Source organism: Podarcis liolepis, assembly GCF_965112155.1.
Source record: "Podarcis liolepis genome assembly, chromosome: 8".
NCBI classification, from domain to species: Eukaryota; Metazoa; Chordata; class Lepidosauria; order Squamata; family Lacertidae; genus Podarcis; species Podarcis liolepis.
The window spans coordinates 35,218,282-35,242,929 of record NC_139560.1 but is presented as its reverse complement, the minus strand read 5'-3'; the positions used below and the strand labels follow the sequence as shown (position 1 = coordinate 35,242,929).

The 24,648-nt window shown below is 41.7% G+C and overlaps 1 protein-coding gene and 1 long non-coding RNA gene across 3 annotated transcripts; both read right to left on the bottom strand.

The window, feature by feature from the left end:
• Positions 1-337: 337 nt before the first annotated feature.
• Positions 338-3,308, bottom strand: LOC310713783. Its single transcript, XR_014529460.1, has 2 exons — positions 2,819-3,308; positions 338-2,785 (listed from the first exon to the last, which is right to left on the bottom strand). It is a non-coding gene; the product is annotated as an uncharacterized lncRNA (long non-coding RNA).
• Positions 3,309-6,347: 3,039 nt separating this feature from the next.
• ARMC1 (armadillo repeat containing 1) lies at positions 6,348-24,029 on the bottom strand. 2 transcript variants are annotated; one of them, XM_083518053.1, is made up of 7 exons: positions 23,755-24,029; positions 20,823-21,022; positions 18,400-18,491; positions 14,120-14,309; positions 9,587-9,703; positions 9,416-9,490; positions 6,348-8,662 (listed from the first exon to the last, which is right to left on the bottom strand). In XM_083518053.1, the coding sequence occupies exons 2-7, from the start codon at positions 20,994-20,996 to the stop codon at positions 8,471-8,473; spliced, it is 840 nt and encodes a 279-aa protein (XP_083374179.1). In that variant the 5' UTR covers positions 20,997-21,022; positions 23,755-24,029; the 3' UTR covers positions 6,348-8,470. The 2 variants fall into 2 exon arrangements, with proteins under 2 accessions (XP_083374179.1, XP_083374178.1); XM_083518052.1 differs by having other exon boundaries at positions 20,823-21,019; positions 23,755-24,028.
• Positions 24,030-24,648: the final 619 nt, after the last annotated feature.

Here is a 24,648-nt window from a genome sequence, read left to right as displayed (position 1 = left end):
GTTGCTCAGCTTTGCACCACCCATTGGGTGATTGGAGATAGGAGGAAATCAAGGGGAGGATGGCGGCATGGTAGTGATAATCACAAGGGATGGGTGAATATGTCAATCTCGGTTTCTCATTTTTCCAATCTTAAATTCCATTCTCCACATTTCCACATCAGTTTACATTTTTTTAAAAAAAAACCAAAAAACCCAATTCATTGTAAAAATTCCATGGCAGTCTGTGGTTCCCCAATTTTTGCTGGGCTAGAAACTCCTATCACCCCTGACAAAGTGTCTTGCCAAATGCAAGGTGGTTCATTTAAAATGAGAATCAGAGGCAATACAAACACAAGTAAGTGAGAAGATTAAGTATTTTATTCTAAACAGCAAGCATTATATACATTACCAAACAAGCACTTTGATCTGCCACTTGGAAGCCCTCAAGAAGTGGTGAAGCGACTCCCACAAGTAGCCTCAGTTTGCACAGCCCTGAGATTGATCAGTCCGTGCATGAGCTTCTAAAAACTATACCCGATTTGTAGATAGCTATCCTGTTAGCCTTCATGGCTTGCCTGACAGCCTACATGCATTAGCCACTTCTCCCAATGCCTTACTTTCTTCAAACCATGTCTAACATCAAAGAAGGTGAAGGTACCCAGCACTATCACTTTCTTCCAACAGATTAGGACTAGGAAATTAAAGGCTGTTCTTCAGCCATCAAAGAGCTTAGAGAGGAAGAAAAGGAAGAAACAGGGGCAGGAAGAGGGCCACTGATTTAGATCACTAAACTCCTCAAAACACAAATATCTTCAGGATTGCCCATACACAAAGCTATCTTGGACTGATGGGAGCTAGAATTGAACATCTGGAGGGCCACCCATTTCCTTGTGCCTTGCATTATAAGGAACAAGGCAAGACAGTAGCAGATCTTCAGAATATTTTTGTTTTAATCATTCATTCCTACTCCTCCACATGCAAGACATAAGCCACAACCATCTACATAAAATGCAGTGTTGTGCCTGGCCTCTGATTCATATTCTGCTATACATAAGCGTCTGCTGTTATACATCTGTTGTGGTGCAAGCGATTTTCTGCACTTTTATGATCTGACTCAGTATTTGTACTTCTGTCTCATAACTGTGCTGAAAACATCCCTAGCTGCACCGCTCTGTAATTGGTATCAAAATATTTGGTAGCAGAATCAACAACACCCACAACTTTCCACTTTGCCTTATGCCAGTATGGAACATTAGGGCTTCCTTGTACGTTTTCGGCAGGGTGTGGGAGTGCCGCTGGCTTGATTTATTTTGGAGAACCATCAGCATTGCATTGTCCCTGTGCAGTTTTGTGAAACTTATATATGTTTGCAGCTATGCAAGGATCGAGTTTTGTAGATCTGTCGTGGACCACTGATCCCCAGAAAAGGTAGTAGCTATAGACTGAGCCCAACAAAAAGTCCAGCATTAAATCTATCAGTGACAAATAAAGACACGTCATGAGGCTCTCATTAGAAGGGATGAAATGTATGTGTGTGTGCCTGAATAGTTCAGCTGGTTAAAGCATGGTGCTGATAACAGAAAGGTCGCAGGTTCAATCCATGTATGGGACAGCTGTATATTCCTGCATTGCAGGGAATTTGACTAAATCATCCTCAGGGATCTATGATTCTATTTCCTTACAGCAACTCCATAAAATGAAAGTCAGGATGTGGAGCTGTGTGATGAGTTTAAAAAGCTAATTTCTGACATATATTCCCCAACTATTATTATTATTATTAACCATTATAATATATTTATACCCCACCTTTTCCCCTGATGGGACTCAAGACTTAGCTTCACCTAGAGAATACAACTACATTACTCAGAGGCAGCATGGGGAAGCTGTGGTCTTTAAGAAGTTGTTGAACTCCAACTCTAATCAGTCCCAACCACTGGCCAAGCTAGGTTGGAACTGATGGGAGTTGGAGACCAACAACATCAGGAGAGCCACAGTTTCCCTGTCCCTTTTTAAACACTGATCTGTATTATGCGGTCGTTGCATCTGCTCTGTCCTCTCCAAGTAGTCCCAACAGTTCCACAGAACACTTAGGTAAAAAAGGAAGAAGCCTAAATTATCTCACCTTGAGAGGACCAGAACACAAAATACTGTGTTTAGTTTCCTCACCGGAGAAAGTGACTACTCCTTTAAAATGCTCTGTCACCAAGGGAGACATCTTCCAGGCTTTCCTACCTGCTAGTCTATAGGACTCTCATCTCACTCCCCAAAACACACACAAATATATCTAGCAGCTGAGAAAGAGAGGGGGATGCGTCTATAGCGCCTCCCTCAATATACCAGAGTATTTAAATACGTAGGCAGTTTTAGGGGAGGTTTACCACACAGAGATATTATGTGCACGCCTTCTTAATTTGAAAAAAGTGCTGAGGCAAAACTTCAGAAGAAAATTATGGGGACCACCTAATGGGGGACCTACTGTAGTTTCCTGTGGGTCCCCCAGTGTGTGAAAGCCTTCACATAATACAGCTGCATATGAGAATGCTCTCTTCCCACAGACATTTGTGCTGTGTGTGCAGATGTTGTTGGCAGGGCTAACTGGGGCGCAAGTTGGGGCACAGTTAGCCAGCCCAGCACTGCTTTCTTCCCATGCAATGAGGTGAACTTCCGAACAAGGCTGACATTGCTACCTTATCAGTTGCTTCTGCAAACCAGGCCTCTTACTGATGTGTTTTTTACTGTCTTATACAAGCATTGATTTCTACAGGAGGTTAAACAGTCAACTCTTGAAACCCCTTTACAATCCCTTCTACACAACCTGTCTGGTCTATCGCTTGAGTACTTCATGTACCATTCAACTCTGCTTTTTGGGGAACTGCCAGCGCTCATTAAAACATCTTACCAAGTAGCAACTCAGAGTCTGGGGAAGGAAATAAGATTTTTGGCTACCTCTCCATTCAGGAGTCCACTTTCCAAGTGTGCCAGAAAAAAAGCTGTTTGGTTTTTTTCTCCTCTCAGTTTTTGATCACTAAGCACCCAACTGGTATAAAATTCTAACCTTTGCAAAATCCTAAGCACAGATCTTGGAAGCCTTAAAAATATAAAGGAAATGGGGAACGAGACCCTAGGTTTATTAGATTCTTTCTAATTATACGTACAATTATATCTCAAATATGTATATTGTACCAATTCCCTTCCCAGATTTTTTTTTCATAAAATGGTCATATTCTACACCACTGGCCTATAAATAACCTCAGCATTGTACGCAAGCAAGGATAGCATGGTCAGAATATACTTTGATGTGAGAAAACGGCCCCAAATACCTGCACACAATTACCGTATTTTTCGCCCTATAGGACGCACCGTCCCATAAGACGCACCTAGTTTTTGGGGGGGGAAATAAAGGGGAAAAAATTATTTCCCCCCCAGGCGCGGGGCTGGGGCAGCCCGAGCTTCCCCCGACCCCAGCCCCCAAACAGGCAGCTCTCTGCAAGCCGTGGGAGCCCAGTGGTGGCTCCCGCTGCTTGAGGAGAGATCCGCAAAGCCTGGACGCGCTGAGATCAGCACACGCAGGCTTCGGGATGCCGGCAACTCTCCCCAAGCAGCGGGAACGTCCCCGCTGCTTGTGGAGAGATCCGCGAAGCCTGGACGCGCTGAGATCAGCGCACGCAGGCTTCGGGATGCCGGCAACTCTCCCCAAGAAGCGGGAACGTTCCCACTGCTTGGGGAGAGATCCGCGAAGCCTTGACGCGCTGAGATCAGCGCGTGCAGGCTTCGGGATGCCGGCAACTTTCCCCAAGCAGCGGGAACGTTCCCGCTGCTTGGGGAGAGATCCGCGAAGCCTGGACGCGCTGAGATCAGCGCGCGCAGGCTTCGGGATGCCAGCAACTCTCCCCAAGCAGCGGGAGCGTTCCCGCTGCTTGAGGAGAGGTCCGTGAAGCCTGGAGAGCGAGAGGGGTCGGTGCGCACCTACCGCTCTCGCTCTCCAGGCTTCAGCGAAAGCCTGCATTCGCCCCATAGGACGCACCCACATTTCCCCTTCATTTTTGGAGGGGAAAAAGTGCGTCTTATAGGGCGAAAAATACGGTACCTGCTGTAAACAGAAAATAAAAGATCTTGGTAGTCAGTTGACTGATTCACTTTGATGGGGGCAAAAGACGCTACATCCTCCCATGGCAGGGTCCAAAAGTGATTAGACCATTCAGTCCATAAGTGAGCAAAATCTGGACATACATCATCTGCAGTTCAAGTTCAATAGCCCATCCCCAACACTCCACAGGCTCTCTAACATCTAAGGATGCAATCCTAACCCGACTTACCTGGGAGTAAACCCCAACAAGGCCAGTAAGACTTAATTTCTAAGTAGACATGGTTAGGACTGTGCAGTAAGATTGGTACGGAACATAAGACGATGCTTTAGTAGCAAAAGCTACTAGGATATATAGACACACACTAGACAATATCTACCTACCAGGTTGCTCTTGATCAACTTTGGTTCATTAAAAAAATACATTTGTTTGTTTAAAGGAAAATTGTGCAGGAAAAAATGATAGATTGCACCCATGATAGCTTTTTTCATGTAGACTTACTGTTGTATGATTTATGTATGACAGCCCAATACCAAAAGTTTTGAATACAGTGGTACCTCGGATTAAGTACTTAATTCGTTCCGAAGGTCCGTACTTAACCTGAAACTGTTCTTAACCTGAAGCACCACTTTAGCTGATGGGGCCTGCTGCGCCGCCGGAACACAATTTCTGTTCTTATCCTGAAGCAAAGTTCTTAACCTGAAGCACTATTTCTGGGTTAGCGGAGTCTGTAACCTGAAGCGTATGTAACCTGAAGCGTATGTAACCTGAAGCGTATGTAACCCAAGGTACCACTGTATTCAAATATTTTGCAGGTTACTTGGATAGGTGGATTGGCATTATGTTTTGAAATTATTTATCTTGTCATAAACAGTGTATTCAATTGTGGAGTTTTTCCAACTCTTCCCATCTTAGCCATATACATTATTCATGTCAAAAAAGAAAGAACATATTAAAACCACACATTTCCTGTATGGGCTCTCCTCCTCAGCATAAAAAAAAAATTAAAATTCTATGAGAACTCTAAAAATACCCCTGAGGAATCTACTATCAGATATTGAGAGAGAGAGAGAGAGAGAGAGAGAGAGAGAGAGAAGTAGTCCATCAGTTCATAGGCCTATCCTGCCGCTAATCTACATATTGCAAAATGCCAGGATAAATCATCATGCATCCAAAAATCAACCCTAAGTGCAATTCAAAAGCTTGCAGTCCAGTCTCTTTCTCAGATACTGAGTTTCTGCAATAATATTTCTATGCTGCCATCTAGTGCAGCATTGGCAGAACATGTATGAAATTTCAAGATGAGTTAAAAAGAAAAATAGTGAACCCCAATATGGAAAAAAAATATGATGCCTCCCAGACAGCAGCTTTGGAAGGAAAACTTCAATTTGTGGGATGACATACAAGAATAGAAGATGAGAGTGCAGACCATTGCAGTAATCCAGGTGAGAGATGACTTGTGTGAAGGTTGGCTTTTACTGAGAGGGGTGGAAAGGTTGCATTTCTGCAATATTGGAAAAACAAGAGTTGGTTACAGGCTAAATATGGGGGGGGGGGCAAAGTAAAGAGGGAGCCAAAAATAAAACCAAGACTTTGTGCTTGTCAATAGATAAGAATACACAAGAATAGAGCTTAAGAGGAATGATGAGAAATTTCAACTCTGACACACAGAGATTTGGAGCTATTAAAAATAGGACATTGCATCTAATCAGAATACATATTCTCTAGCAAATTAAATGGAGTAATCTGACTTTTGGAAGAATAAAGAAAACCAATGGCGTTTTGATACCAATCATGACTTATCATAATAGGTGGCCAAGGGCAAGGGGACAAGGCCTTCAACAATGGAATAGTAGTAGAGCTGAATCAAGTCTCATATACTATACACTAGAATCCATACTTTGTTTCTGCTAACAAGCAGTATGTTTCTGTAGCTTGCATCCATGGACATGGCAACCTGAACTCTACTTCCATGGATAATAATAGTTTCTCGTTATCAATACACAGGCACCCCCAATACAAGTTGCAGTCCTTCTCCCTCAATTGTGACCATGAGCACATTTTGATCCTTATGAATTCTGAAAGCAAAAAACACCAGCTTTAAAGAAAGGGATGGAGACTCTGTGGCCACCCAGATATTCTCCCTGTATTCCCCAAAAGTGTCGCTAACGGGGAGGATGACTGGAGCTGTGATCCATCAATATCTGGATGGCCACAGGTTCCCCATTCCTGCTCTAGAGACAAAAACCCTTAAAAACTCTTATAAAACTAGAGGAATGCCAGTTCATTATATTACACTTTTATTTTACAGTATTTCCAAAGCTCTTTTATAGATGCTTTAACTGGGAGAGCTGCAATACTGACCAAAGGAAAAAATATATACCTACAGATTGATTACACAAGTCTTAATATCTACTTGTACTGAACCATTAATATCCAAAGGGGTGTGTCAGGTAGAGCGGTGGGTGTGCGGCAATGCAAATTGCAGAGAGAGAGAGAGAGATGTTAAAACAAAAAGTAAACATTGTATCCATGGCTACACAACAGAGGGCTTTGCAAACACGTTTGGTACTGTAACATTCTAGACAGCAATATGCTTCGAAATACATATTTAATACAATACATGCCTTAGAAAGCTTGTATTCTGTGCGTGTAAACTTCAACCAAATAAACTAGGTACGTTAAAAAATAGAAATAAAATCTGAAAGTAAGCTCTTTATCTCAAAAGTAGGCTGAATTTATGAGAACTTTGATTTATCATTGGAACTTTACACTTCCCCCTGCCATTTTGTTTTTACTAATAAGCGTCTTGATGCTACTTAATTACTGCTACTGTGCAAGACACAGAGATAAGACCTCCAAAGGGGCAAAAGCACTGCCTTGATACGTGTACGTCACTGATTTAAGTAAAAATTTGTATGGATCACACCACAAAAAGCAGCACTGCAGAATCAGCTTTAGGGTAGCATCGCAGTGTCACAGCTGTATTCCTGTGGTGCGGTTGCGTACAAGGTTTTCTAACGCACTGAGAAAAATCCCAGACAATATTTCAGTAACCTAATTGCTATGCTTAATATTTTGCTTACTGAATATTTACTTGCATGATCCTTTCTGGAAGCTAGGCAGAGACAAGATGCGATGGTCCAAGCACCTTAATTGTCTGCAAGACTGCCAAGTGAAGCCAATTCTTCAGGCGCAGGTTTCCGTGTTGTCTAGACTAGGTGAGTGCACTTACAAGGACTTTTTCCAGGATGCTCACCCCCCCCCCCCCGGGCATCAGGCACATGCTGGCTTTTGCCCTGCTCCAGGCTTCACTAACAATTTTTGGATTGCTCCATATTTCATAATGGTTGTCCACAGGGCATAACGGTGGAATTGGGAAGCAAAAAAGGCAACTGGGATTACACACGAAATTTCCACCAAGCAACCAAAGTCTAGATTGTAGGGCAGTGGCACAATGGCATATTAGGCATCTTATTCCCACCCACCCACCCATTGGCCACTATATTACATTTTTAGCTCTCGTTAAACCAATTGAAAATAATATCAGAGTAAGGCCAACATCACACTTTCTACCACAGACAAATTCTGCAACCAAGATGTCACTGGAGTAGGCTGCAACTTTTGAAACCAGAGCTTCTTTATCCAACCTAAATTGCAATCAGTGGTTTCTGATCATATTTACAAAGTCATAGGCATCATTACAAGCATTTTTTTTACAGATTATTTACTTACACGTTCACATTTCCACCTTCATTTATTTACTAATGTTCAAACTGCGAGTGGTCAAGGGCTGACAGTTTAGAACAAAAACAAAAATCCCAGCACATCAAGGGCTGTAAAGTTTGAATCAATCTTGTTGCAATGCACCAAGTGGAATAATGACATACCAGCTCTGAACCAAGTGTGCAGGGGAAGGGAATAAATGGTAAACAATTCGGGTTTTCCCCCATTAGAATGACCTTCCAGGGGAAACATATAATCTGAAATAAGGCAAAAAGAAAAAAAGGCATTTCAATCTATGCAAAATTAAGGGCTAATAATTTCCTTGTACAGATGTCCTGAGATTTGTACTGAATGGGTTCTGTATGTGTTTATCACTAATATTAACTTAAAGCTCTATACACTCAATGAAGTTTGGTTAATCATGGACCCATATTAAAAAGTGAGGCAATAAAACATATGAGAACAGAGGTGAGGGCAAGGGCATTAACAAATGCCTCCATCTTTCTCACCGGCCTGAAAGACCAAATGTCCAACAAAATGTAAAAGACAGCATATGTTTTGTGTAGTCTAAAAATCTGTTGTGATAACTTATTGCAAATTGCACTTGGCAGTTCACCACACCAATGGAAAACTGGCCCCCTGTTGGTGGTTCACACAGTCCTGTAAGCCTTGACTCAAAGTCACCAGTAGAAGGACCTGGAGAGAAAGTTTGCAGCTGAGCTCAGCCAGCTGGCTGCACCCTCTGGGTGTGATCCAACCCGGGACACTGCTTTGTCTTGCTCCTTTGAAGGGCTTTCATCTTCTGGCAGATACTCAGGGAGGTCGGTATTCTGTTCCACTTCTACAGGAGTATCTTGGAATGGAACCAGCATCTGTTTAATGGGATTCAGAAAGTCGTTTTACCCAATCTGACCTTGCTGCGAAGCTCAGCATCACTCATTCATGCAACTGCTGTTTTAGACATAGTTCAGAGTTTTAGCAAAACTAGGAACTGTGGCATGCAAGATAACTTTATAGGTCTGAAAAAATAACTCCTCCATTCACTTCCTGATAACCCTCAACCAATGGGAAGAGTTTACCTACACTATAGCAGGCTTTGGACCAAGCTCTTGGAGACCTGTGTAATTAATCTGAGTTTCCGATACGTTTGCGCTTAATATAATCACTGTAATTCAGAAGACTGCAAACGCTCTTAGCAACATGATATTAATGCCTTCCTTCATTGCATAAGGCTATTTTGCACCTCTTGCTAACTGAAATCAATATTCTACAATGCTAAACCGGTGACACACATTCAACTTCTACCAGATTTTCCATGTGCAGTTGGCATGAAAGCTCCACAAAAGCAGAAGCTTTCTCTTGTTTCAGGAAGTGAGGTGCCCTGTATGAACACACTGCTGCTTACATTGCATAGATATAACATGCCTTGGATTCAAAGTAGAAATTAAAGGAGACGACATACACACACATCCGAAAAAAGCCACATCGGCATACAGTTTCATGTATGTTCAGCCAGTGGGATTATTGCTGCACCCAAAGAATGGACCAATTGCATTTAATTGCTTTTCTTTAATTGCCAACACTACCAACAGGCTTGTTTTCTAAATTACAGAGCATTCTCTCACCTCTTCTCCACTTTCACTTTTCACAACTTGCTGGGCTTTCATAACTTTGGTTGATGCTATTGCTGTTGCCAGTGCCTATACAACAAGAAAATGGAAAATTAGAAAAGAAGAGCAGGTAAGTCTTTACTCGGCGTCAGAAAAATGTGAAAGGCAAACCGCTGCAAACCTTACCTCTGCTTTCAAATCTGATCTGATTCGAACTACACATCTTTGAACTGCCATTTGAAATGTGAAGCTGATGACCCCTTTAATCTTCAGCAAGGCCTCTTCGCAAAGGTTTCTCCGAGACTAAAAATTAACGGCACCAGTTATTTGCAAACACCTAATAAATAATTGCGTATGTTAAACACAGATCAGTTAAGAAACAAGACACATGAATTGAAGCAGAATGATGCTTTTATATATATATATATATATATATATATATATATATATATATATATATGAGAGAAGGAATGGCTCTGAATTTAGCCATAAGAGAATTTAAAAACAACATTCCTGCCTACATTTTGACGACAAACTAGAATGGAATCAACTGTGAATAATGAGGGGAAAGTGCTGAAAAGCAAAGCAAGCTTTTCTCCGTATGATCAGCTAAACAGTCCCCTGTGGTTAAGTTCTGACTGACTGCAATGCTCATTGATGAGCAGTTAGTGTTTAAGTTGCTATTTATCAGACACCTTGTATCCATACTGACTGAATGCATCAAAGCAGCTGTTGTATCCTTCAGCTACCTCATCTGTGGCAGCTCATGGACATCACTGCACTGCACAAACTGAACTCTGATTGCAAAGGAAAATGTCCGCTCACAAAACACACAAGTGAACGCTTACGTTTAAAGCAAGTGACAGGGCCTACTGTGCAACAACACGACACTGACCTGTGCTAGTTGCACCTGCTCTACGTTAGCTCAGCGTGCTTCCGTGCATTTACTGAGTGTCTCAAAGACATCAGCATACAAATAAGTGGCCTCCTAGAACTACCACAAGTGCAGTGTGAAACACACAGCCTGGCCTACATAATCATGTATACGAGCTGCTTGCTTGGTGTCTTACGACACGAACACGTTCTTCTCAACCGGCACTGCATTCTTAACTCCCTCCTCAAGCCTAGCTCCCCATACCCAGGGTTTATGGCTAAGGCAGCAGATTGGCCCAGATGTAACAGGAAGCCATGGTGTTTTGCCATGTTAACAAGCCTACACAGGCCTCAGACTCACACACTTTCCTCCTCCTCTTATTTTGCATAGCCACCAGTTTCCCATTGCATCCAAATTTGGGGATGCAGGTTCCTTAAGAGCAAGAAAGGATCAAACCATGGTTTCAGAGCCCAGTCTGAAGTTTAGCCAAAGTACAAATCCAAGTCGGGGAACTCCCAGTCTCCTCGCAAACAACACAAGACATGGGGAGCACACAAACATGAGACTCATTCATAAGTAGTATCAAACTATGGTCTGACATTACATGAGCAACTTTCAGGTTTAGCAATTCTCGCTATAAATCACCAATTCTGCCCTATACATTCTGGTGCTTGGCAAACAGTCTGATGCTGCATTCATATGGAAAAAGCTGTGGTTTGTAAAAACCAGTATCGGTAATTGTCTGCAAAACCAGAACTGGAAACCACAGTGGAACATAGGAAGATGCCTCAAACAGAGTCATACCATTGGTGCATCTGCTAGCTCAGTATTATCTAGACTGAGTGTCAGTGGCTCGCAAGGGTTTCAGGCAAGACACATTCCCAGCCCTACCTGGACATGCCAGAGGCTGCAGCTGAGGTCTTCTACATGGGAAACAGGTGTTCTACCACTGAACCAGAGAATACACTCGTTGAAACAATATGTAAAACTTCAGCATGTACATCAGGCCAACTCAGGTGAAATAAGATTAGTCAAATGTGCTCCAATTTTCAAGTTGTGTTTTTTGCTTCAAAGCAGCCCCATACAGAGAGCATCATTACAGTGACCTAGCCCCCGAGGTGTAACTAGGGCATAGATAACCAACTCCAAGTTCATCCTCTATAGGGAGGCCCAAAGCTTTTAGTCAATATCCAGAAAAGCTGGAAGAAAAATGAACTAAAATCCAACAAGTTCATGTTTGGCAAGATTAAGTCAAACTGCTGAATTTTATCTGGGTTTCTGCCTCAAGAGTAACATGCAGATACACCTGACTGCATTGGAAATCTGTATTTATGAGAAAGAACAGTCCTAGTCCTACACACACACACACACAGCAGTATTGTTTAGGGTTTGTGACTGTTATTGAAATTATATTAATTAATTTTTACATTTTATAATGATTTATGTGGAAATGGTTCAATTATGGCTGTGCACTTTTTGATGCCTTTGATTTATTGTTTGATTATTTTTGTTATGCTTGTAATTATGCAAATCTTTTCACGTTGTGAGCTGCCTTGACCATGGTTTTAAGTATGGAAAGGCAGCATACAAACAAATGATGGTGGTGATTATGAGATGGCAGGGCAAGCAGGAGTAGTGACAAAATGTTCATGATGCCCACTAAAGTATATTGCTGGGATATACATAGAGCTTTAGATAGTAATTACATAAGATTTCACAAGAGAGGACAATTAGTATCATTTCTGTGAAAAACAAAGTACAGCTGTTCAGTTATTATTGCCCTTTAGGGTTTGCATTTGCTTGCTTGTTTAATCTCCTGGGTTTTTTTAACTGCCTAAAATCTTAAGAAAAAGAGGCAAAAAGAACATGATTATCCCAGTTGTTGTTGTTGTTGTTATTATTATTATTATTTCTACACTTGAAGATAGCTTACATTTCACGGATGAATGTAGGTGCCCATGTTAGAAGCACCTCCCTGAAACTCAGAATTGCTGCAAGTGCTGACTATAGTTTAAGATAGCACTTGGAGGTCAAAATGATTTACAAACAGTGTTTTTCATTGCCCTTTGTAGACTGAAATGGCATGCTGTGCACAAACTAAAAAGCAAGTAAAAATCTCCCTAAGAGCAGAGAAGGTTTTGAGGACAATTTAAAAAACCAAATAAACTTTAATACACATTTGCCCCTTTTTGCTCTTGAAGGAATATGCTGCCAGGCCATCAGCAGTTAAGGAAGCCCTCCAAATTAAGTATGTCTACACTTCTTACTGCATGCTGGCTACTAGAAACAAGCAGCTTTACCTCAACAGAGAGGAGTAAAACTGCAAGGATCTGCATTAGCATTGTTTTAGGAGAGCAATACAGGCAGCTTTGAGATATGCTGACCACAGACCATTTACGGTGGTAACGCGTATTTAAATTGGCAGGCAAAATAGAAACAGGCAGCATTTTTCTGGCTTTTAGAGAAGCTTTAGAGACAGTGATGGGCAAACAAATGAGCTACCAAGTCAGTAAACATAATAAGGACAAGACTACTGGAACTGATTAAACCTGGCTTAAAGAAGCGGGTCGGGCAGAGGAGGGGAGAGAGAAATATAAGGAGGCAAAATGGCGGTGGCAAGAAGAGGAGGAAGGTAACTCTGGGAAAGGAGGGGTATGCATATGCTCATTATTCATCCGATTAACAGCCACTGACTTTATTAAAGAAGATGGGATATATATACAGACCTGGTTCTCTTAAAAGGGTTACTTAGGCCCCCCACCCCCAAACAAATGTAAGCCAGTGCAGCAGAAGATCAGGTTTGATAATTTAAAAGGCTACAAAACTGAAACAGAGACCTGAGGGCACTTGTGGATAACATGCTCAAACAGCCTTGCATGCTGCTTGGCAGCCATAAAAAGGCAAACATGACCCTGGGGTGTTATCTACAGGGGAATGGAGGATAAATTTATAGAAGTTATTCTGACATTGCATGGAGAATCCACTGAGACCTCATTATTACAACAGTTATCCAATAGCCAAGAGAAATCTCAGGCAATGAGAAAAGATGTTAGGAAGAGCAGGCTAAGAAAATTCAACATTTCCTTAGGCCTGAACAATGGGAAGTTGATAAATTGTTATGAATGTCTCATGATGTGAAGAAGAAAAAACACCGGGGGGAAATTACCATTCATCTGATGGCTAGGTTGATCAACCTTTTCCGGTATCACTAGAGGGACCAATGATCTGCAGCTTGTGATGTTCTGATGTCCAAACTTAATGCGATCAATTATTTAATGTGATCTTTCTACTGTCAGCTTCTTGGGGGTATTTAACGTTTTGCATTAGTAAATTCTGATGCATAGTACAGTGGTGCCTCGCAAGACGAAATTAATCTGTTCCGCGAGTCTCTTCGTCTTGCGGTTTTTTCGTCTTGCGAAGCACGGCTATTAGCAGCTTAGTGGCTATTAACGGCTTAGCGGCTTTTAACGGCTTAGCGGCTTTAAGAAAAAGGAAACAAACTCGCAAGAACTCGCAAGACGTTTTATCTTGCGAAGCAAGCCCATAGGGAAATCCGTCTTGCGGAACGGCTCAAAAAATGGAAAACTCTTTCGTCTTGCGCGTTTTTCATCTTGCGAGGCATTCGTCTTGCGAGGTACCACTGTAAATTCTACTAAGATCAACTCCTACAAGTCACCAACATCTAAAAGATTGGTACAGACTTCATAAATGTTATTATGTTTATGGCATTTAGTACAGAGCAGTCTAAGCTGTAAACTCAAGTAATGCTTACAGAAAACAAGGTGCCCTTCACACACCTTGATACATAAGTGTGCATTGTATGCCCCAAAACACCCTTTTCTTACCGAATCATCAAGGCCATCTATGTGTAACACGACTGTTTTAGCACGTTTATTTGTACTTCCCAGAAAAAACTGAGCTTTCCGGCGCCGTGAATTCATCTCATTCACATTGTCAACGTCGGACATTGTGGAAGACTGAAGAATATCATAGATTTCAGAAGCCAACAATTTTGTCTCTCCTGGTGTGGTGGTCCTAAGACAAAGCAAACTGAGGTTTGTATGGATTTTGCTTTACAATCCTTCATATTTTAGTTTTGTTAAATATATTTCAACAGCTTAATACAGTCTCTAAGCAATTTACAAATAACATGATATATATATAACTCAGAAATTAGGGTACAATGCGATGCAATAAAATAATAAAATCTGAAAGAACAAAAACATGGCACCATATCTGAAACACCTTTAGAGTCATGGATCCCTTCCCCCTTCCTCTTGCCAAGGCACAGCCTGACTCACCAAATACTACACATCACACTCAAGTGTTGCCTTAGAGGTAAAGGACCCCTGACAGTTAAGTCCAGTCGCAGACGACTCTTGGGGTTGCAGCGCTCATCTCACTTTACAGGCCAAGGGAGCCGGCGTTTGTCTGCAGACAGTTTTTCTGGGTCATGTGGTCAGCATGACTAAATATTCTGGTGCAACAGAACACCGAAACCAGAGCAGCGCACAGAAACGCCGTTTACCTTTCCACCAGAGCAGTACCTATTTATTTACATGCACTTTTTGGAGTGCTTTCAAACTGCTAGGTTGACAGGAGCTGTGTTGCCTTACATCTACACAAATCAATGATACCTACTACTTATTCAGTATCACTTGTCCCAACCTACACCCACACCTCATTCACCAATATGCACAAACACGCCATCCACTCAGTGATTCCAATACTTCACACTCAATCACCAACCACTTTCACCAGTCGAGTCCTTCCACTGAACAAAAGTGTACTGCAAAAACTAGGGAGACAATGAAACCATTCACTGACAGAGCAGTATAAATAACAAGGGAGGTGGTCACCCATCAGTCACACAGATGAACTGCACCCCCCTGCACCTGGTACTCCTTCCTCTCACCAAAAATTGCCCACAGACAATTCAAACCACACAAGAGGAATTAAAAGAAAAAGAAAAACCTTGAAGGAAGGCACCCACATAACAATCCCAACACCCTTTGCCTCAGCAGTACAGCAGCAGTACAGCAGTTTTATAAATTTCCAAAATGCAGGTTCTCAATATGAAGCTAAGCGATGCATTAACTTCCTCTTATGCTGTCTGGTTATCTTTAGCTGAATTAGGAACCATACATACATACATAATTTTATTTGGATGCCGCCTTTCCACAGTTCAAACCCCCCTCAAGGTGGTTTACAACATTAAAAAACACATAACTGCAACGTAACTAAAGTATTTATAAACAATAAATAAAACATTAAATACACAACCAAACTGAACAATTTCCACATAAATCACAAAAAAATATAAAGATACAAAAAAACCAACACTAGCAACAGAAACACACACACCCCCAACCCAACCCTCCCTCCAAACAACATGAAAACCAGGCAGACATCCATGGTTTCCATACCTTGTCTCCATGACCCTTCTAATGCCCCAATATGAAAAGTTTTCATCTGACTATCAAAACTGTATGCACCGACTTAATTCCCATTGAGGTTTCTTGCCCACACTATGCAGAGAGCCCTAGCTGACTAGGAGTTCTATTGAGCTGGGCTTCTTCACCTCAGCACTGCTCCCTGCAAAGTTTTCTCTGGAACTCTCCTCTCTCCAATATTCCTCTTGCTCTCCCTCTTCTGCCCATAACATCCATCCAGCATTCTCGTTCTCCTGTCTCAAACCATGGATCTCCTTGTTGTCTTTTCCCCACAGATACTCTGCATTTCACAATAAGAGTGAACAGCAGCCACTTACGTTTGACAGAATGCCGTCCAACAGCACCATTAGACCAACAGAAAACCAACTGAGCTTATCTGCATTGCCCCAACTAGGGTTTTATTTCTTGCTCAGAGAAGTGGGGTGGTTCATTATTTGATCAGAAAGCAATGGGTTTTGCATTTTAATGTATTGAAAATATGACGAGTGGGGGGGGGGAGTATTTAGTGACACAAGCAACTTTTCTGCATTAGCTGACAACAGAGGGACCAAGCAACATTGCTCTCCTTTGGGTAACTGCAAAAAAACCCTTTGAGTCAAAGGAGTAAGAGGAAAAGAAGGCCACTGCCAGTCTGGCTATTTCCCTTCCATAGGTACTGACCTCAGCCTGGAATACTGTCAGTCTGGCATCTTTCACATACACTAACGTCAAATTAAAATATGCTGCTCCTTTTAAAAACAGCAGCTTGAGCAATCTTTGCTTTTTATTCCAGCAAGCTGTCAAGAAAGGACGGCATATCAGACAAGAGCCTGTTTCAGCATTTTCCCTTCATAGCTTTTCGATTTGCACGGAAGACTACAGCATTTCTAACATCGCAGAATTCAGACAATGCCCAGCTATCAAGTTTAATGGATGCTTTAAAATACTGCTTGTTCCATCATCATCACCTATTTCCAATTCTATGCAATGAAGCCCAAAATTATTATTTGAAGGTACTTGGGGGAGGGGGGAATAATGGTTTCCACTAAAAAAAGAAAAATGGAGTGACATGACTGCTTAAAGCAAAGAGTGAATTTCAGCACATACCCTCCCCTCTGGAAAGTGGAGAAATGGCACCCAACTTTGCAGGTTGTGAATGGGACAATGATATTCGGGGAGTGTTTTGGTACAGCTATAGATGAGCCCCTAACCAGTTTTGAAGATTTAATGTTTAGCATGATTGCAGAACATAATATTTGTATAAGATCACAAAACAAAAGTTGATGTTTAAGTTGTTTTGCAACATGCTTACTGAACTCCGAATTCCTGAAATATGTTCAATTCTGAAAATTTGTAGTATGTATGTATTTCCTTCCAACCAACAATTATAATTCTGACAAAACATATAACAAAACAAGGTGTATCTTCAGATCAAGTAGAATTATTTTGGTCTGTTCTAATTTGACACACTAGATGGCGTTATTACCTTTTATTACGATGTCTTGCAATTCATCCAACACTGCATTCCCAAACTCTGCACGATACTCTTAGTGTGCATGAATAATTTATCTTTCGGCTAAGTGTATAAAATGTTCACAACCCATTTAAAAGTATACCATATAATCCTGTTTGTAGTGTCAGAGAGGGCATCTTTTTCTTCAAATAGCCTTTTATGGGGAAGGTGTCATAACAAAGGGTCCAATTTTAGAAGGCTACTTGTGACCTTCTAACCATGATTAATTATTCTTGAGAAGTACAAGCAAGTAAAATTGTCTTAAATCAAAACTGAGGCAGTGGCTTGGTTTACAGGATTGTGTGCATCTCATCATACCTGAAAGGGACTCCTGTGCAATTAAATACATAGTTACTGAGCTAATCGTTTTAGGCAAATAATAAATGGGGGGGAGTGAATAGATGGGTTTAGTTCAAGTAGTTCAGTATGAGACTCTGGAAGAAGCATACTATCTTGGAATAGAATGCTTCAAGCCAAGTAATTGGATTTTTGCTTTCATTAACTAGCCACTTAGTATCAAGAACTACTGAACATACCAGTATCCTCACAGTGTTTTCAATGTTACATGCAAAGCCAGGAATTCATGTACAGTGGTACCTCGGGTTAAGTACTTAATTCATTCCGGAGGTCCGTACTTAACCTGAAACTGTTCTTAACCTGAAGCACCACTTTAGCTAATGGGGCCACCTGCTGCTGCCGTGCCGCCAGAGCCTGATTTCTGTTCTTATCCTGAAGCAAAGTTCTTAACCTGAAGCACTATTTCTGGCTTAGTGGAGTGTGTAACCTGAAGCGTATGTAACCCGAGGAACCACTGTATTGGAGATTATGAAAGGAATCTGCTTGAACCTACACAAGGAAGCCACCTTTGCAATCTAATTCCCAGGTCCCTTATGCTTAAAACAATTTTAAGACAGAAACGCACTATATACCACAATAATCTGATAGTTTGTAAGGGGGTACAGACTCCCTCGTAAGGTGGTGGTAGGAAGGAAATACGTACATACTCCAACCTTCATTGGAAGATTTTAAAGCAAAGGTTGGATGTCATGGATGCTCTAGCTGAGATTTCTGTACTGCAGGGGGTTAGACCAGAAGACTCTTGGGGTCCCTTCCAACTCTACAGTTCTAGGATTCTATGATAAATTATGTACTTTTACTATAGATAGCACACTATACTTACTTTTGCACGACGGTTTGTAAGCTCAGCATCATACCTAGTTCACTTTTCATCTTTTCTCTGTTGGCACGACATTCTGCCAAATAGCGGAGAGCCTGTAAGAAAGGGCAAGTTAAAGTAATTTAATAGAATAATGCTAGTGTTTCTAATTTTTCTTTTATACATCTCTCAAAAATAAACAATATCAATTTTGAAGATATTTTATGTAATGGTTAGAACATATGCAATTTTAGTTTAATAAGCTGCACCCCAAAATATTTTTGGTGTATTCTTGTCTAGAAAAATCCCAGTAATTATATAAATATGATTTTGACTAAATACTGAATTAAGAGAACTGATTCTTTCAGTTGTCTATCAGCAAATATAGTATCATATAAAACTAAGTTAACATTTCCAGCAAGTTGTGTATAATGGGATAACTCAAAATATGAATGTTAAATGTGCAGCTGTTCAAAGCATTGTATTTGCATTGTTGCTGCTGAAGAAGTGTTTTTGTGTTATATATAAAACTAGGGGCTGCACTCCTGCTTCCTCCTCTCATCAACCTACCTACCAGTTCCCCCATCCCAACTATGCAACTACTAAGCTCGCTTTCACCTTCACCTCATTTCTGAAGCCACTTCTCTCTCATTCTGCAGTCCTGCTTTACACCCATTTTCACATTCACCCCATGTCCTTGCCTCCTCCCCCTCCTTTTGCGCAATTCCCCCTTGCACACCTTCACGGTAACTTTGTGCACCTTCCTCCTTCCACATATTGCACCTACAAAGCACCCTTTTCACAATCCCCTCCTATTCTTTAGACCTTCCATCCCCTTTCATCTTCAGCTCCATTCCCATGCCTCTTGTTGTTGTTGTTGTTTAGTCGTTTAGCCGTGTCCGACTCTTCGTGACCCCATGGACCAGAGCACGCCAGGCACCCCTGTCTTCCACTGCCTCCCGCAGTTTGGTCAAACTCATGCTGGTAGCTTCGAGAACACTGTCCAACCATCTCATCCTCTGTTGTCCCCTTCTCCTTGTGCCCTCCATCTTTCCCAACATCAGGGTCTTTTCCAGGGAGTCTTCTCTTCTCATGAGGTGGCCAAAGTATTGGAGCCTCAACTTCACGATCTGTCCTTCCAGTGAGCACTCAGGGCTGATTTCCTTCAGAATGGATAGGTTTGATCTTCTTGCAGTCCATGGGACTCTCAAGAGTCTCCTCCAGCACCATAATTCAAAAGCATCAATTCTTCAGCGATCAGCCTTCTTTATGGTCCAGCTCTCACTTCCATACATCACTACTGGGAAAACCCATGCCTCTTACCCCTCCTTTTTTCAACCACCTTTACACCCCCCATTTTCACCTTCACTCCTTTTTCCTCACCCTCCTCCTTTTCTCAACTCTTCCTTGACACAGATCATTTCCATGCCTCCTCCTCTCTCCTATTCTGCAACCCTTTTCCCACATACATCCCATGCTGATAGATGTTATGGTATCTTTAAGATTAATAGACTTTTAAGAGCAAGCCTGTCAACTTGTTCAGTTGGAGAAGGATAAGTTTAGTTGACAGATGTTGTATGTATATGGGTGTTTGCTTTTGGGAAGTAAACTGTTATCATACAAACTATTTGGGTTTTTCATTGTTCTACTTAGCATCTTATTTTCTCTGAGCTCTAACACTGTATGTGTCACGATTAAGTGACATTCAGAAACAAGAGGACCTTGAACCAGTTGTCATTGTGTTGTGTAATTGGTCTTGTGCCAACGTTAATGTTTGCTTAGTTCCTAACAGCTCTGATACAGCATGTCCATTGCCCTAATACCTGCTGAAGAGTATTTCTGTTATGTTTCATTATTAATTTAGACTGCCAACTTACACTTTATACATTTACCTGGGAGTAAGGCCCATTTATTTCAGTAGGACTAGATTCTGATTTGGAGAGTGGGAAGATGAGAACTATGACTACTTTTACCTTGGGGTGGGGGCGTGACCTGGCATCAAACAGAATTAACACTACTCCTGATATACATGTATACATTGCTGATATACATTGCTAAACTTTGGTATCATTCAAATTTGCATCAATAAATTTCTTTCTTTTTAAAGAAATCCTCCACTTCAATGCCATAGTTTCTCAGAATGTACCAGAGTGACAAGAGCATAAACTGCATTTCAGTTTTGCTGCATCTGGGATTGACACGTTTAGGTGATCCTCTCTGGCTAAGAATCTGTGCTATTACAATACATCTTTTCTTCTTCAGTAAAATTTTCTAAGATGTTTTGTTTTAAGATATTTTATGGAAACACACTGGTGTAAAATATGGTTGCAACAGCCAGTGAGTGATTATTTAATATTAAATCCTGAAATTTAGAGTGCCAATCACATAGTCATGCTATAGAATGCATAGGAAAAAAGTTGCACAATTAGGAAACAGATGATACTTACCAGTAGGGCTGAATGGACAACTGGGGGATTGGGATGATCCAAAAATAAGATAAGGCCTGGTAGACATCCCTGATCCTGGACAATTGCTCTTCTGTTTAGGGGATCAGCTGCAAGGTCCCTCAGCTGATTAACTACAGATAACGCATCAGGCTCTTCGCTCATGCTGCTGTTCATTTTTGCTTGTCATACACAAAATTCTGCTGGAAAAGAAATGTTATTAGAAATATTGTGGAGTTAATGGCCACTGTCATTAGCTTGGTGTGGTTAAAATTATATTCCCTTAAGTAATTCTTTAGGAGTCTTTAAAAGACCACATGTAGACACTAGTCAGCACATGCTGCTCAGATCACTATTCAAAATTCAACAAAAAGGCAAACCTAAGACACAGTATGTATTGTTTTAAATTTCAATGCACTCAAAGTTCCCATTTCCTTCCACCAAAATCAGACAGCAAGTCAAAGAATCTAATACATAGCACATCTTATTGCTATTTCAGCTATCAACATCAGAAGTTAGCCATTCACTCAGTAATAGAATAATTCTTGCTGGGCAAGAATTATTCCTAATCCACAGTTATCACCATCTTGTACATATAAAGATATGTAAAGCTTGGCAAAGCTCAACCCTTTGGCCCATCCCACTATGCAAGGACTCCCAGCTTTACCCCAAAAGCAAGTAAATGGGATAGGTGGGTGAAATAATCACTAAATCATTTGCATTTCACCTTCACTTACACACAAAGCACAAAAACATAGTGAGAATTGTCCCCAAGTTTTTAATATTGTGAAGGCTTCAGTCAGAATCCAAAATGCTATTTTAGATATAACAAGGGCTTCCATGCATTGTGAACATAACATTTCATATACAGCTTTCAAAAGTGCCTAAAGGGACTATTATACAGTAAACAGAACAGAATTCTCTTGGGTAAGCAAATGAAGGCATGTGGTTGTTCAGGTCTTGACCAGTGCCCAAAGAGCTTCACGCAGCTTATGTATTTATCAGTTGCAATGCTGGATGAAATATGAAGGTATACAATCTCCATAAGGATCTAATTTCCAAAATTGTGCATTGAAATTATCATCTGAATAAAGGAAGCATGGCATGAGTAGTGGAAAGTTAACCTTCTCAACTGCTGCATGCCACCCCTGGCAAAACAAAACACAAAGCACTGCCGGAACCTAAATTCAATAACTAGATTATTATAATAGCAATTTTCAAACTTTGCTCCTGAGAATCCTCATATGCTTATCATAGGTTCCTCAATTGAAAGAGCCATGATGACAGTCAAGGGATTGAATCCAACCAAGTCATACTCAGAGTAAACCCACTGAAACAGACTTGTTAATGATATCCAATGATTTGAATGAGTCTACTCTAAGTATGGCTAATGTTGACAACAACCAAAGCTTCCTAGACAGACAGCTTGCCTATTTCTCCCTGCATAGTATGAAGACATTGTTGAGTATAATCCAGGGTGCACTCACAGCTCACATGCAGCAACAATGAGGACCAGTATAGCCGGTGTTCTCTATGAAATGTCTGTTCACCTTAGTAAACATGGTCCAGAATATTCTGAATGCACAAGGTTCTTGAGGGTGGACACCCTCAAGTTCTGCAGCAGACAAAGCAATGCAGAAAGGGCTCCTTGAAGGTGGAATTTGAAAACCACTGAGCTAAAAATATGAGCTAACTCCACCATGAATAAAGTATTGAGAAATTAAACTGGTCTGGAAATCAGGATATTTGTTTCCATGAAGCTAACTTCAAAAGCTGTGCTTAGGATCAACCCTAAGTACTGTATGTGGCCTTTACTGAAATTGATGGTCCTTAGGGCCACAGACAAATATTTGTGCTATTTACTGATTCAGAATTACACAAATATCACCAAAGAAACTTGATACAGCTTCTGACCACAACCTGAGCCAGAGACTGACAACATGCTCATATTAAGAATTATATGTGATTAAATAAAACAAATATGCCTCATCTATTTCACTGTTGTTGTTTTTTACTTATTTCAGTGCACAGCACAATCCTATATGCATGTTTATTCATAAATCCCACTTTGCCAGTAGGGCTTGCTCCCTGGTAAGCATGCACAAGTTCATACTCAAACTCTGCCAGGTGTATGCATGCCTTCTTAGAAGTCCTACTTGTTTCAATAGGACTTACTTGCAAGCATATGCAGTCTGATAAAAAATCAGACCCAAAGAAATCACTTTTGTTTCTCTTTTCAAAAACAAAAGCAACTCACCATATAGCACTGTGGCTATATTCCAACACCAAGTCTTAGATGCTGCAGCAAGGCTTTTCTAAAATGAAACAACCATTAACCAAATAGACAGCCAAAAGTAAATCTAGCTCACTGCGATGGAACTTATTCCCAGATGTGGACATCCAAGGTGCTATGTTTGTCATTTGTACTATTTCACGCACTGGTTTGTATCGCAAAAATATCAGAAGTTCAGTACACAAGGGATGGCTACCTTATGCGCCAGTGCTTAAACCTCCTCCCCATTCCCCAGAGCCAGATAACTGAAATCAGCTTCCGCTGCAATCATTTCCCCAGTTACCTGGGAGGACTACCCATTGAACCCAATGGAATTTCCATCTGAGTAGACCCACATAGTACCACACTTTAGGCTAGCAGGGACTAAGCCCCACTAAACGAAATTGGGCTTAATTCAGAGTACACATACATAAGCTGATACTGTGAAAGAAAGGCAGCCATTAGAAACCCCTGATGTTTTGGTGATTTAAAATAAGAGCTTGTGATGGGAAGAGGTCAGGGGACTCCATGTTACCCTGCCCGGGGTCACTCTCCTTGGTCTGGCTTCCCCTGCCTTCAGGGTCCTAATACCCCTTAACCCTCACCAGCCTCCTTGTCCCCACCGACTCCCCACTCCGAAGGTCCCCCATTCCCCGCCCTCACTTTCATAGGATGCGAAAGGGGAGGCGCTTTCTTGCTCCCGCCCCGCCAGAAGAAGGAACGATCCAGGTCACGTATCTGCTGCCGCGGAGGCCGCCCTCGTGCGAAAGGAGGCCGGGCGGGGAGAAGGCGCTTTGCACCCCGGGGCGCCCGGCCAGAGGTCAGCAGGATTGGAACCTTCTACCCCCGGAGACAACATTCACCCAGCCAGGCGGGCGCTCACAGGTCTCCGGCACCTCGACGATCCGGGGAACCCCATTGGCTGCAGCCGAAAGCACCTCCTGGCCAGTCGCGGCTCGCCTTGTTACGCGCGTCTCTAATTGGTGAAATGCGGCTGGCTGGACTTCCGCGGCATTGTGGGTTGGAGCCGGTGAAGCTTTTTTTTTTTTTAGGTGGACCTAAGAAACTACAAGTCCCAGGGAGACCTTTCTCGGCGCCGTGAGCTTTCGCTGTCACGCGAGAGTATGGCGCGAGCGGGCTTGTAGGCGAAAAGGATAAACAGAGCGATGGTGTGAGCGCTTATGGGAAGCGAGTCCCGCTCCTGTTCAGCGCGATGTATCTGTGGGTGTTCCCTCGGGGGTTTGCTACCGCAGGTTGAAAAGGAAGTGTTGCAGCGCAGTCCCGTGTATGTATATTCTGAAGTAAGCCCCGCTGCGTTGAATGGCTCTTCATCTCTAGTTTGGGAATGCAGGCAGCCTTATTAGCCAGTTCTACTCAAGAGTAAGTCGTATTGAATTGAATGGGGCTTACTCCTGGGCTGGATAGCAGCCTTAATTTCCTCTTTCACCAGCATATCGTGAGTCTGAAAAATAAACGAATTTTGGAGTACTTTATGAATAAAACCTTTTTTTCCACTCGTAAAAACCAAAAATAAACATTTAAAAATGGAGCGTGGGG

Excerpts from the sequence above, each read along its gene's own strand:
- ARMC1 (XM_083518053.1), bottom strand. The coding sequence starts at position 20,996 with ATGAACAGCAGCATGAGCGAAGAGCCTGATGCGTTATCTGTAGTTAAT. Across the intron at positions 9,704-14,119 it reads TAGATGGCCTTGATGATTCG|TCTCGGAGAAACCTTTGCGA; the intron begins GTAAGAAAAGGG and ends GTTAATTTTTAG. Across the intron at positions 8,663-9,415 it reads AAAGTGAAAGTGGAGAAGAG|ATGCTGGTTCCATTCCAAGA; the intron begins GTGAGAGAATGC and ends CCCATTAAACAG.